Raw genomic sequence first — 15,335 nt, 5'->3', positions numbered from 1 at the left:
CTTGGCGAGGTCGATGAAGACGGCTGCACAGTACTGTCTTTTATCGATGGCGGTTATGATATCATTTAGTACCTTGAGTGTGGCTGAGGTGCACCCGTGACCGGCTCGGAAACCAGATTGCACAGCGGAGAAGGTACGGTGGGATTCGAGATGGTCAGTGACCTGTTTGTTGACTTGGCTTTCGAAGACCTTAGATAGGCAGGGCAGGATGGATATAGGTCTATAGCAGTTTGGGTCCAGGGTGTCTCCCCCTTTGAAGAGGGGGATGACTGCGGCAGCTTTCCAATCCTTGGGGATCTCAGACGATATGAAAGAGAGGTTGAACAGGCTGGTAATAGGAGTTGCGACAATGGCGGCAGATAGTTTCAGAAATAGCGGGTCCAGATTGTCAAGCCCAGCTGATTTGTACGGGTCCAGGTTTTGCAGCTCTTTCAGAACATCTGCTATCTGGATTTGGGTAAAGGAGAACCTGGAGAGGCTTGGGTGAGGAACTACGGGGGGGGGCGGAGCTGTTGGCCGAGGTTGGAGTAGCCAGGCGGAAGGCATGGCCAGCCGTTGAGAAGTGCTTATTGAAGTTTTCGATAATCATGGATTTATCGGTGGAGACCGTGTTTCCTAGCCTCAGAAATGTAAGTCAGTAAAATCGTTGAAATTGTTGCCTGTTGCGTTTCTAGTTTTGATCGGTATATATTGTGCGCAAGATAAATACAAGTTCAATGTATTTCCCCAATGCCCAGACCTGTCACATATACACACCAGCACAATGCACATGCTGTTGAGCGGTGTGCTTGTCCATGTCATGTTTCTGCACCATTATCATGTTGTTGTACTTAGTCAGGGCCAGCAGATCACTTGTGGAGGATGAGAATCAACATCTGCATTCAATGGACTAAGTCAACCGTAACATGGTGGTGAAGCTCGTTACGGTCAAAAAGTGGAAATTCAACTTGTTAATCATGAATCGCTCGCGATATGCTTTAGCTGTGCATTGCAGGCTAGTGGAGATGATTCCTGGGTTTTAGGCTAACAGCTGTGTGCCTCGTGTTGACTCATTGTCTCTCTTTCTCTCTCTCTCTCTGTGTGTGTATGCGTTTGCGTGTGTGCTTATGTGTTTGTCTGTCCGTTCCACAGGGTTGTCAAAGAGGAGATTTCCGATGACAACGCCAAGTTGCCCTGCTTCAACGGGAGAGTGGTGTCCTGGGTAAGTGATATGGATGGCGCCCCCCATGTCGTTTCCACCTGTCCCGTAGCCCCCACTCTTGTTGCTCTCCTCTCCGCCTCGCTGCGGCTCGCTGGCTCAACGTGTAGATAAACATAAATGTAGTCTAACGGCCCGTATAGTGCATCTACCTAGAGAGATCACACTGTCACGCCTCCACTGTACAGCACTCAAGACTCTACAGCAGAGAGGGGATACACTCGTTGAGCTTCTATGCTATGCGCCTCATACAGGTGTGAGCTCAGCCAATGGGAGATGAACCAAGGCATGGTTGCACAACGACATCACACCTGACCAGGCTTGACAGTTTTACTAGCAATATTATACAGTATCGACAGTTAACAATGATTTACATTGCATCTTATCACACGGCTAACATAGCTGACATGATACCATACACAGGTTCGTTTGGTATAGTTGTACATGGTGCTAGGAGCAGTGATGCATTGCATTGTCACGACAGGCGGTTTTACGTACACGTCCTGTGGATTATATGTCGATGACATGCTGTGATGAGAGAATACTTCCATACTGTCCAACAAGAGGGTGATTTACTGTGTCACCATCAGGAAACCAAGTCAAATGTAACACAGCACAGTGGTAAAACAAGAAGAGTAGGGTAAGAACGCTCCGAAACAATTGTGAGACCTTTTTTAAGGAAGTCGGACAATCCTAAAACTGATTGTCGGACAATCCTAAAACATAACAGGTAGATGAAATGTAAAGTATTGCAAATTTCTAATAGAGATTTTGATAAAAGGCTGTATTTTACATGAGGTTTTGCCAGTGTGTTAAACATGTCCCTGGGTTATTAGATTCTCCTTCTGGCATGTTCGGCTCACATGAAAGCGGAGCAGCTGTATCTATGGATTTGCAAAAGGTCATCAACGTAAACTTTTGTTTTGAGGATGACATTTCAGGTCTATGTCATCATGGTAACCAATTTTAAACGGAGACAAACCTTATATAAAATATGTTTAATTTTGACCTTTGAAACAACTTCAGATTTTCAAGTTGTATCCACTGTCAGAAAAAAAACAATAGGCTGGGCAGGACCTTTAGTTGGTCTCCCATCCAGAGGAAGTCGAAGTTAAAGAATATGACAAAATGAAATCAAACTTCATTTAAAGTGCATTTAAAGTTTGATTTGATTTGATTTTGTCCTATTCTTTAACTTAGATTTTTGGTTGAGATGGAGATATGAGTCCAAAATATTTATTATTGAAATCAACCATTAGCTTGAAACCCATAGGCCTGTATGCATGGTCTATTATAAGTTGAATCCTGGGCTGAATTGAAACAATAGCTGTTGATGACTTCACAAATGTTATATTGGCCTAAATAGTATCATTGATAATATTTGACTTCTAAAGCATGGCTATGTTTCATTTGCTCTGTTAAAACTTCCTGTTGGAAAGACTTTGATAGCAGCACTGAATCTATTTAGTTAGTAAGTGAAGATCTCGCAATAATCATTCTCAAGATAGCACGTTGGTAGTGGTCAGTGACAAAATCAAATCCGACATATCAATTATTCATTTGTAGACACACTGGATATTGAATTGTGTTTGTTTGTTAACACAACCAAATATCAACATTTGAAGGAGATGTACTGTATCTTCTGCTTGGATAGTTCCATCTGTGTCACTGATTTATATTAGTCTGGCTTTAATTCCAGTTGGTCTACAATTGAATAATTCATATGTTTGATTCACGTCTCCATCTCAACTAAAAATCGAAGTTAAAGAATAGGACTCAAATCAAATCAAAGCTCATTTTAAATGCACTTTAAATACATTTTGGTTTGATTTAGTCCTATTCGTTAACTTCGATGTTTGGTTGAGATGGAGACGTGAATCCAACCTATCAATTATTCATTTGTAGACCAACTGGACTAAGTCTGTGCGTAGAAGATACTCCTTGAAATGTTCATATTTGGTTGTGTCGACAACCAAACACGATTCAATATCACTTTTGCAATGCAGAAATAATAACCTATTGTCGACAGGTTAAGAAGTTATATATTGGATTCATGTCTCTCACTAAACCCAGAATAAAGGTTCAAGAATAGGATTAAGCCAGTGGCTCAGATGAAATGACCCAAGCATTAGATGCATTTCCTTTAAATTGAAATTGTGCATGTTCAAGATATCATGCAAAGGTCGCAGGTCTGTGGAGATCTTGCTTTAATATCTGCACAGAATCTCCGGCAGCATTGGTCACTTGCACCATGTACTTTTAATGTAATCTCAACTGCAATCCAGGCCATTTGGTTGTGCTATTAGATGAAGAACAGTGAGATCACATGTCACTTGTTATCTGATATTGTTTTCTCATTTGAACATTGTTGTGCTTTAAATGGTTGAAAGCGCAGTGATAAAACATTTACATGACAACTAAACCAAAAAAGAACAGTATATTTTATATTGTTTTATTTTTATTCACACCAAATACAAACATACACACATACGAACAACAACTTACAGACCGACACAAACAACGACGACATCTCCATGTTTTTCCATTGGATTCTGGTTGTGCTTTTAGTTGGTTGCAAGCATAGTGATAAGTTGAAATGTCATTGATCAGCGTCTCAACCTAATTTTACCCAATTATCCACGTTGAAATGGCATGGTGTGCCCAGTAGGGAATTTCTCTCTTATGTCGCTCAGATAACTCTCTTAACTTGAGCGTCTGCTAAATGACTTAAATGTAATGTAAATGATGTATGTTTGTGTGGATTTGTCTCTGTGCCTGGATCTGTCTCTGTTCCTAGATCTGTCTCTGTGCCTGGATCTGTCTCTGTGCCTGGATCTGTCTCTGTGCCTGGATCTGTCTCTGTGCCTGGATCTGTCTCTGTGCCTGGATCTGTCTCTGTGCCTGGATCTGTCTCTGTTCCTGGATCTGTCTCTGTTCCTGGATCTGTCTCTGTTCCTGGATCTGTCTCTGTTCCTGGATCTGTCTCTGTGGCTGGATCTGTCTCTGTTCCTGGATCTGTCTCTGTTCCTGGATCTATCTCTGTTCCTGGATCTGTCTCTGTGCCTGGATCTGTCTCTGTTCCTGGATCTGTCTCTGTTCCTGGATCTGTCTCTGTTCCTGGATCTGTCTCTGTTCCTGGATCTGTCTCTGTTCCTGGATCTGTCTCTGTGCCTGGATCTGTCTCTGTTCCTCGATCTGTCTCTGTTCCTCGATCTGTCTCTGTTCCTGGATCTGTCTCTGTGCCTGGATCTGTCTCTGTTCCTGGATCTGTCTCTGTTCCTGGATCTGTCTCTGTGCCTGGATCTGTCTCTGTTCCTGGATCTGTCTCTGTTCCTGGATCTGTCTCTGTTCCTGGATCTGTCTCTGTGCCTGGATCTGTCTCTGTTCCTGGATCTGTCTCTGTGCCTGGATCTGTCTCTGTTCCTGGATCTGTCTCTGTTCCTGGATCTGTCTCTGTTCCTGGATCTGTCTCTGTTCCTGGATCTGTCTCTGTTCCTGGATCTGTCTCTGTGCCTGGATCTGTCTCTGTGCCTGGATCTGTCTATGTGCCTGGATCTGTCTCTGTTCCTGGATCTGTTTCTGTTCCTGGATCTGTTTCTGTTCCTGGATCTGTCTCTGTTCCTGGATCTGTTTCTGTTCCTGGATCTGTTTCTGTTCCTGGATCTGTCTCTGTTCCTGGATCTGTCTCTTTATGTCTTATGTATGTTTCTATATCTGTTTTTGTGACTGAATATGTTCCTCTCTTTGTCTGTTTTATATCTCTTTCTCGAACCTCGATTTCCAGCTTTCAGTACAAGACTTGGGAACTATAGCAACACATGAATGCTCTTTTTCAGTCTCTTTTTACGTGCATCTCTATGTCTTAATTGGTCTCTGGTATTCTGTCTCTCTCTCTCTCTCTCTCTCTCTCTCTCTCTCTCTCTCTCTCTCTCTCTCTCTCTCTCTCTCTCTCTCTGTCTCTGTCTCTGTCTCTGTCTCTGTCTCTGTCTCTGTCTCTGCAGCTGGTCCTGGCAGAGAGCTCCCACTCTGATGGGGGGTCCCAGTGTACAGAGAGCCACCAAGAGCTGCCACCCCCCCTGGAGAGGACAGGGGGCATCGGTGACTCCCGCCCACCCTCCTTCCAGTGAGTACACTGCTCTGGCTGCGTCTGTGTCCTACTGCACATAAACACCATGCACACATCATTACACACACAAGTGCAAACAATACACACACACACACACCATGTGCACCATGTGACCTTTCTAATTCACCACAAGCCATATGCTAATCAGAATCTGGAGAGCTCATCACAGAGATTCAACCCACACGGGGGCCGAGCCGAACGCATACGGGAGGTGGAGGTTTGTGTGTTTATGCGTTCTTCTGTGTGTGTAGGTGTGTATGTGTGCCAAGGTTCACGCTAGCTAACTCTCACTTACTGCTCACAAATGAAGTGGCTGCCCACCCATCTGTGTGGTAACACGCTAGTCTGCTCATCTATGTAGCTAGCTAAGAGTCGTCATGGTGAATATGCACCCAGAGCGACGGCAGAAATAGCTATGATAGATAGGGTAAACATCTTCAGGGAGAGACTGCTGCTATTCAATGTTTCCCATTGTGTAGAGCCACTAAAAGCACCCATCCAGACCCATACTACAGTTCATCGTTAATAAAGAGATATGAGGACAGACCATGTGTGGCATGATTACATAGCTGGGTTAAACGCTTAGAAGCCAGACCCTGTTTCTCAAAGCTTGTTTGACCCGAATGCAAGCACTAAACTTTGACTTCAAACAGACTGATTACAGATTCTCACTGCATTCGATAAAGGAAGGCCCCAAAGCTAAATGTAGCAGGACAGGCTGTGGGCCCGTGGGCTGGAGCTGTTACCATTATATTACAGCAGTGTTTTAGCTACTGCAGGAGTCTGTATTGAGAGCATGCAATCTGTTATGTTTCAGTATCTCTTTATGCGCTGTTTGACATCGTGGCTCTTTCTTGTCCTCTGCGGGCTGCTGGTCGCTGCTGCTTGGCTGTCAGCCTGCCTGATGATTTTATTCTTCAAGCCTCTGCTCTTCCTGCTGCATCTACTGCCACCTTGTGGTCAAACATAGACATGTCAGCTGTCAGCTCCCTCACCACCACACTGCTGTCACTTTAAGGGCTTTATTTAAGGGCTTTATTGGTATGTGAAACATATATTCTACATTGCCAAAGCAAGTGAAATACATAATAAACCAAATTTAAATAAACACTAAAATGACATATTATGTATATATACAGTGTTGTAATGATGTGCAAAGTAGTTCAAGTACAAAAGGGAAAATAAATAAACATGAATATAGGTTGTATTTACAATGGTGTTTGTTCTTCACTGGTTGCCATTTTCTTGTGGCAACAAGTCACACATCTTGCTGCTGTGATTGTACACTGTGGTATGCAGGAGTTTATCAAAATTAGATTTATTTTAGAATTCTTTGTGGGTCTGTGTAATCTGAAGGAAATATTTGTCTCTAATATGGTTATACATTTTGCAGGAGATTAGGAAGTGCAGCTCAGTTTCTTCTCTTGAGAGCCAGGTCTGCCTTCAGTGGCCTTTCTCAATAGCACAGCTATACTCACTGAGTCTGTACATAGTCAAAGATGTACTTAATTTTGGGTCAGCCACAGTGGTCAGGTATTCTGTCACTGTGTACTCTCTGATTAGGGCCAAATAACATTCTAGTTTGCTCTCTTTTTTTGTAAATTCTTTCCAATGTGCCAAGTAATATCTTTTTGTTTTCTCATGATTTGGTTTGGTCTAATAGTGTTGCTGTCCTGGGGCTCTGTGGGGTATGTTTGTGTTTGTGAACAGAGCCCCAGGACCAGCTTGCTTAGGGGGCTCATATCCAGGTTAATTTCTCTGCAGGTGATGGCGTTGTTATGGAAGGTTTTGCAATCGCTTCCTTTTAGGTGGTTGTAGAATTTAACTGCTATTTTCTGGATTTTTATAATTTGCGGGTATCAGCCTAATTCAGCTCTGCATGCAATATTTTGTGTTTTACATTGTACGCAGAGGATATTTTTGCAGAATTCTGCATGCAGAATCTCAATTTGGTGTTTGTACCATTTTGTGAATTCTTGGTTGGGGAGTGGACCCCAGACCTCACAACCATAAAGGGCAATGGGTTCTATAACTGATTCAAGTATTTTTAGCCAGATTCTAACTGGTATGTCAAATTTGATAGAATGCCCTTCTAGCCTTGTCTCTCAGATCGTTCACAGCTTTGTGGAAGTTACCTGTGGCGCTGATGTTTAGGCCGAGGTATGTATAGTTTTGTGTCCTCTAGGGCAACGGTGTCTGGATGGAATTTGTATTCGTGGTCCTGGCAACTAGACCCTTTTTGGAACACCATTATTTTTTGTCTTACTGGGATTTACTGTCAGGGCCCAGGTCTTACAGAATCTGTGCAGAAAATCTAGGTGCTACTGTAGGCCCTCGTTGGTTGGGGACAGAAGCACCAGATCATTAGCAAACTGTAGACATTTGACTTCAGATTCTAGTAGGGTGAGGCTGGGTGCTGCAGACTGTTCTAGTGCCCTCACAAATTCGCTGATGTATATGTTGAAGAGGGTGGGGCTTAAGCTGCATCCCTGTCTCACTCCCCGGCCCTGTGTTATGAAATGTGTGTGTTGTTTGTCAATTTTAACCACACACTTGTTGTTTGTGTACGTGGACTTTATAATGTCGTATGTTTTTCCCGCAACACCACTTTCCATCAATTTGTATAGCAGGTCATCATGCCAAACTGAGTGTGTTAGAAGCTGTTAAGAAGCGTTTCGGTCCTAGACTTGGCATTCCGGTACCGCTTGCCATGCGTTAGCAGAGAGAACTTGGGTGACTGGAGTCTTTGATAATTTTTCCTTCCTCTGACACCACCTAGTATATAGGTCCTGGATGTCAGGAAGCTTGGCCCCAGTGATGTACTGGGCCGTACGCACTACTCTCTGTAGCGCCTCACAGTCAGATACTGAGCAGTTGCCATACCAGGCAGTGATGCAACCGGTCAGGATGCTCTCGATGGTGCAGCTGTAGAACTTTTTGACGATCTGGGGACCCATGCCAAATCCAGTCTCCTGAGGATGAAAAGGTGTTGTCGTGTCCTCTTCACAACTGTCTTGGTGTGTTTAGACCATGATTGTTTGTTGGTGATGTGGACACCAAGGAACTTCAACCTCTTGACCCACTCCACTTCAGCCCCGTCAATGTTAATGGGGGGCTGTTCGGCCCTCCTTTTCCTATAGCCCACGATCAGCTCCTTTGTCTTGCTCACATTGAGGGAGAGGTGGTTGTCCTGGCACCACACTGCCAGGTCTCTGACCTCCTCCCTATAGGCTGTCTCATCATTGTCGGTGATCAGGCCTACCACTGTTGTGTCTTCTACAAACATAACGATGGTGTTGGAGATGTTCTTGGCCACGCAGTCATGGGTGAACAGGGAGTACTGGACGGGACCCCAGTGTTGAGGATCAGCGTGGCAGATGTGTTGTTACCTACCCTTACCACCTGGGAGCGGCCCGTCAGGAAGTCCAGGATCCAGTTGCAGAGGGAAGTGTTTAGTCCCAAGGTCCTTAGCTTAGTGATGAGCGTTGTGGGTACTATGGTGTTGAACACTGAGCTGTAGTCAATAAACAGCATTCTCACGTAGGTGTTCCTTTTGTCCAGGTGGGAAAGGGCAGTGTGGAGTGTGATTGAGATTGCGTCATCTGTGGATCTGTTGGGGCAGTATGCAAATTGGAGTGGGTCTAGAATGTCCGGGATGATGGTGTTGATGTGAGCCATGACCAGCCTTTCAAAACACTTCATGGCTACCGACGTGAGTGCTACGGGGCAGTAATCATTTAGGCAAGTTACCTTTGCTTTCTTGGGTACAGGGACTATGGTGGTCTGTTGAATGTAGGTATTACAAACTCGGTCAGGGAGAGGTTGAAAATGTTGAAGACGGGCCTCCCGGGTGGCGCAGCCGGCGGCAACCGGGAGGTCCATGGGGCGATGCACAATTGGCCTAGCGTCGTCCAGGTAAGGGAGGGTTTGACCGGTAGGGATATCCTTTTCTCATCGCGCACTAGCGACTCCTGTGGTGGGCCGGGCGCAGTGTACGCTAACCAGGTCGCCAGGTGCACAGTGTTTCCTCCGACACATTGGTGCGGCTGGCTTTCGGGTTGGATTAAGAAGCAGTGTGGCTTGGTTGGGTTGTGTTTTGGAGGACGCATGGCTTTCGACCTTTGTCTCTCCCAAGCCCGTACAGGAGTTGTAGCGATGAGACAAGATAGTAACTACTAACAATTGGATACCACGAAATTGGGGAGAAAAAATAATAAAAGATAATAATAATAAATGTTGAAGACAATTGCTACGCATACTTTGAGGACACTTCCTGGTAATCCGTCTGGCCCGTAGCTTTGTGATTGTTGACCTGTTAAAGGTCTTGCTTACATTGGCTACGGAGAGCGTGATCACACAGTCGTCTGGAACAGCTGGCGCTCTCATGCACGCTTCAGTGTTGCTTGCCTCGAAGTGAGCATAAAATGCATTTAACTCGTAGGCTCCGTCACTGGGCAGCTCGCGGCTGGGTTTCCCTTTGTAGTCCGTAATATTTTTCAAACCCTGCCACAACCGACGTGCGTCAGGGATGATTCAATCTAAGTCCGGTATGGCCGCTTTGCCTGTTTGATGTTTCGTCTGAGGGCATAGCAGGATTTCTTATAAGCATCCGGATTAGTGTCCTGCTCCTTGAAAGCGGCAGCTCTAGTCTTTAGCTCGGTGCGGATGTTGCCTGTAATCCATGGCTTTTGGTTGGGATATGTATGTACGTTCACTGTGAGGACGACATCATAAATGCACTTATTGATGAAGCTGGTGACTGAGGTGGTATACTCCTCAATACCATTGGATGAATTCCAGAACATATTCCAGTCTGTGCTAGCAAAAGAGTCCTGTAGCGTAGCATCTGCGACATCTGACCACTTCCGAATTGAGCGGGTCACTGGTACTTCCTGCTTTAGTTTTTGCTTGTAAGCAGGAATCAGGAGGATAGAATTATGGTCAGATTTACCAAATGGAGGGCAAGAGAGAGCTTTGAATGCATCTCTGTGTGTGGAGTAAAGGTGGTCTACAGTTTTTTCCCCTCTGGTTGCACATGTGACATGCTGGTACAAATGACGTACCAAGTTTGCCTGCATTAAAGTCCCCGGCCACTAGGAGCGCCGCTTCTGGATGAGCATTTTCTTGTTTGCTTATGGCCTTATACAGCTTGTTGAGTGTGGTCTTACTGCCATCATCGGTTTGTGGTGGGAAGTAGACGACTACGAATAATATAGATAACAACTCTCTTGGTAGATAGTGTGGTCTACAGCTTATCATGAGGTATTCTACCTCAGGCGAGCAATACCTCGATGACTTCTTTAATATTAGACATCGCGCACCAGCAGTTATTAACAAATAGACACACACCCCCACCCCTCGTCTTACCGGGCGTAGCTGCTTTGTCCTGCCGATGCACCGAGAAGCCAGCCAGCTCTATATTATCTGTGTCGTCGTTTAGCCACATGTCGGTGAAACATAAGATATTACAGTTTTAATGTCCTGTTGGTAGGATAATCTTAAATCGTAGATCGTCCTGTTTGTTTTCCAATGATTGCACGTTGGCCAAAAATAATGAGTGTAGTTGGTAGTGTACCTCTCGTCGGCGAATACATCTTTTCTTCCCGGGATTTGTGCATTTTCTCGACAAAACAGTATATCCTTCGCGTTGGACTCATTAAAGAAAAATCTTCATCCAGTTCGAGGTGAGTAATCGCTGTTCTGATGTCCAGAAGCTCTTTTCTGTCATAAGAGACGGTAGCAGCAACATTATGTCCAAAAGTAGTTGGTTAGGAGCCCGTGAAACGGCAGTCATCCCCTCCAGCGCCATTATAATCTGAGGAGCTGAGGATGATGTTATTAAAGAGTTTAAGTATAGCCAATTGGAATTTGTGGTCTGTATATTTTATCATTTCATTGAGGATACCATCAACCCCACAGGCCTTTTTGGGATGGAGGTTTGTATTTTGTCCTGTAGTCTATTCAATGTAATTGGAATCCAGTGGGTTCTGTTAGTCTTTAATAGTTGATTCTAAGATGTGTATTTGATCATGTATATTTTTTGTTGTTTGTTCTTTGCTATAGAGCCAACAAGATTGGAGAAGTGGTTTATCCATACATTTCCGTTTTGGATAGATAACTCTTCATGTTGTTGTTTGTTTAGAGTTTTCCAGTTTTCCAAAAAGAGGTTAGATTCTATGGATTCTTCAATTACATTGAGCTGATTTCTGACGTGCTGTTCCTTCTTTTTCCGTAGTGTATTTATGTATTGTTTTAGTGATTCACCATAGTTAAGGCTCAGGTTTTCTGGGTCTCTGTTTTTGGTTGGACAGGTTTCTCAATGTCTTTCTTAGGTTTTTGCATTCTTCATCAAACCATTTGTCATTGTTGTTCATTTTCTTAGGTTGTCTGCTTGAAATGTTTAGATTTGATTTGGAAGCTGAGGGGTCAAATATACTGTTTAGGTTTTCTACTGCCAAGTTTACACCTTCACTATTACAGTGAAACATTTTGTCCAGAAAATTGAATTTGTTGTTGCCTAATTGTTTTTTGGTAGATTTCCACACTACTTTCCTTCCATCGATAGCATTTCTTAATATTATTCAGTTCCTTTGGTTTTGATGCCTCATGATTGAGCACAGCTCTGTTCAAGTGATTTTGTTGTGGTCTGATAGGGGTGTCAGTGGACTGACTATGAACGCTCTGAGAGACTCTGGGTTGAGGTCAGTGATAAAGTAGTCTACAGTACTACTGCCAAGAGATGAGCTATAGGTGTACCTACCAAAGGAGTCCCCTCGAAGCCTACTATTGACTATGTACATACACACATGTACACACATGTACACACATGTCCGACAGAGTACAGGAGATGCAAACCATTTTTGTTGGTTATGTTGTCGTAGTTGTGTCTAGGGGGGCATATGGGGGAAGGAATGCTGTCACCTCCAGATAGGCGTTTGTCCCTCCTGTGTACCGAGGTTGTTAAGTTCTTGTCCAGTTCTGGCATTTAGGTTGCCGCAGACTTGTCCCTGGGCCGGGAAATTGTTGATCTCCTCTTCTAGGATGGAGAAGCTGTCATTGTTAAAGTATGGGGATTCTAGTGGGGGGATATAGGTAGCACACATGAGGACATTTTTCTCTGTTGAGATCATTTCCTTATTAATTTCTAGCCAGATGTAACATTTAGTTTTGACTTATGTAATAGAGTGAGTTATGTCTGCTCTATACCAAATTAGCATACCCCCTGAGTCTCTTCCCTGTTTCACACCTGGTAGTTTGGTGGATGGAAGAGACTACCAGCTCTCTGTAACCATGTTACTTGTAGGATGACAATGTCTGTATTTCCAATTTCTTTGATGAAGTCTGGGTTCCTGCTCTTTAGACCAAAGGTAGATGACCTCAGACCTTGTATATTCCAGGATGAGATAGTAAAATCTTTGTGTTCCATAGTGTCTAGTGTTGTTTTTGTGTGGTTTGGCCTGGACCATTACAGTAGGTGTGAGCAGAGCATGTTGAGCAACTGATACATCTTAGGTCACAGGATGGGGCTTGGGCGGGTGTAATAGTGGGGGTTGGGCCTGTTGATCTGCTCACAGCCTGGGCATATGTCCTGCTGTCATGTTGAGGTCCTTGCCGCAGGGGCGGGGGGCATGGGGTGGGCAGAAAGGGCATAGGTCTGATATGGGGAAATCTGTATAGGGTGGGGCCGGGGTTTGCTTGGGGTGGTGTTAGTTGGTTAGGGTGTGGCTGGTGATAATGTGGTCTGGGTGTAGGTCCTCTTGGTGTGGGATCTCCCAGTGCAGGTCCTTCAGGACGTGGTCTTGTAGGTCTCACTGGTCTGGGTGGGGTGGCTGTTGTTCTGTTGCTCCTGTGTGGGGTGCTGGGAGAGAGAGTGGTGACTATCCTCGTCTGCAGGACAGTTTGAAGAGGTGTGATCAGACTCACTCAGGATGGGGGAGTCGTCACAGACAGAGAGCTTTTCCTGCTGGGCTCTCTCTCTGATCCCGTATTCTGAGTTTCCACCCTGGGCCAAAACCCTCTCTCTTGACATAGGGGCAGTGTGCTCTCATAGCGCTGTGCCATGCCAGGGGATGGTCTGTGTTAATATAGCACTGTGTCATGCCAGGGGATGGTCTGTGTTAATACAGCACTGTGTCATGCCAGAGGATGTCTGTGTGGAAAATGAAGTTGCTTATGTTCCCCTCCTTGTAGCAGTCAGCAAACAGTGTCTCTGGATTGTCCTTGAGGTGCTTTTTTGTACTTATTCTGTGCAGTGTTATTTTTAATATCCATGGGGTTCTGTATTGTAATGACCACGGGACAGAAATAAGCTATTGGTGCTTCAAAGGCCTCTGCATTTGGGTGGGGGGGGCTGGTAATCTCACACAGGATCAGCCAACATAGGCGATCAGACAGGTGTCTCTTACCCTGCTGCCCTGAGGCTAAAGCCTCTCACCCCCTCTGATAGAATAACCTGCCGTCTAGTATATCCCTTCCAGCCCTGTACTGCACGTCTCAGCTCAGCCCACACCTGCTCTACCCGTCCACCATGCGCATGCGCACGCACGCACGCACGCACGCACGCACGCACGCACGCACGCACGCACGCACGCACGCACGCACGCACACACGCACACACACACACACACACACACACACACACACACACACACACACACACACACACACACACACACACACACACACACACACACACACACCATCTGGGCTTTCAATGGCCCTCCTCATTAGTATCAAACAGCTTTGGACAGAAAGCATCCATCTCCTCTCAGGGTATCTGGTCATTAATGACACTTAGTGAAACACATACCACACACACACAATAACACATCATTTCAGATGAATCCCTGTGAAGTTCTCCTCACTGTACAGATAATGCCAGACAGAACTTGGGACAATGCAAGAGATTTGGAGACATGGTATGGAATTATGAAGGTGTTTTGTGTGTGTTTCATTGTTATCCAAATAAACTCTTTAAATGTGTGTATTTCAGTGCCAACGCAGTAAGCAGTCGGGATGGCCTGGACACGGAGACGGGTACAGAGTCCCTCCTGAGCCACCGTAGGGAGAGGGAGAGAGAACGCGCACGGAGGAGAGCACGAGAGACTGAAAGTGAGGAACAATACACACATGATTGGGCGAACTACCTAAGTACAGTACATGTGGTACGGTAACACCAATAACACAAATCACAACATTATTACACATCATTGTATCAATATACCAATCTGGTAACATTGTTCACTCGTATCCTAAAAGGGTGGAGAGTAAACAATATCTGAAACAAATCAGAGGGTTCACAGAGTGCAGAATAGTGTGAGAACAATAACAACATCGATCTTTTGGTGGCAGGTAAGTGGGATACTGTGACCAGGATTGCTTGTGGCGCTGTCTGTTTTTCCCAGCAACCTATCTTGTGTTACCTAAGTGGGACTCAGGTTCATGGTCAGAGGCTATTTTCCACCTGATGGTTTAACCTCAGGATCTATGGGAGTGTGTTGATCTCATGACACTGCTTGATGTATAGCTAGCTGCCTCTTGGTTATCGTGGAGATATGAAACCAGCATTGTATGTTTTTCCTATTGGGAAAGTACTGCCGTTTGTATTCAAAGAAACTCTTTATTGTTGGCTATTTTATCCTTACTGCGTGTACACATGTCATAAACAATGGACATGGTAAACTGTCAGTAAACTCACAAGACAATTGGTTCAGAAGAAGTCATTCAGTATATATTTGGTTCAGAATAAGTCATACAGTATGTATTTGGTTAAGAATAAGTCATTCAGTATGTATTTGGTTCAGAATAAGTCATTCAGTATGTATTTGGTTCAGAATAAGTCATACAGTATGTATTTGGTTCAGAATAAGTCATTCAGTATGTACTTGGTTCAGAATAAGTAATTCAGTATGTATTTGGTTCAGAATAAGTCATTCACTATGTACTTGGTTCAGAATAAGTCATTCAGTATGTATTTGGTTCAGAATAAGTCATTCAGTATGTATTTGGTTC

General features: G+C 44.5%; 1 protein-coding gene across 1 annotated transcript in view; it reads left to right on the top strand.

The window, feature by feature from the left end:
• The window catches only part of LOC118359870 (segment polarity protein dishevelled homolog DVL-1), a 49,809-nt gene that overhangs the window by 9,612 nt on the left and 24,862 nt on the right, over nucleotides 1–15,335 (top strand). Inside the window, exons 2-4 of the mRNA XM_035738736.2 lie at nucleotides 1,132–1,201; nucleotides 5,200–5,321; nucleotides 14,317–14,435. Coding sequence (XP_035594629.2) covers nucleotides 1,132–1,201; nucleotides 5,200–5,321; nucleotides 14,317–14,435 — 311 coding nt within the window. The remainder of the gene's footprint in view (nucleotides 1–1,131; nucleotides 1,202–5,199; nucleotides 5,322–14,316; nucleotides 14,436–15,335) is intronic.

Source organism: Oncorhynchus keta, chromosome 27, assembly GCF_023373465.1.
Source record: "Oncorhynchus keta strain PuntledgeMale-10-30-2019 chromosome 27, Oket_V2, whole genome shotgun sequence".
In the NCBI taxonomy this organism is placed as follows: Eukaryota; Metazoa; Chordata; class Actinopteri; order Salmoniformes; family Salmonidae; genus Oncorhynchus; species Oncorhynchus keta.
Note: the sequence above shows the minus strand (reverse complement) of the source record. Positions and strands in the feature narration are given on the sequence as shown.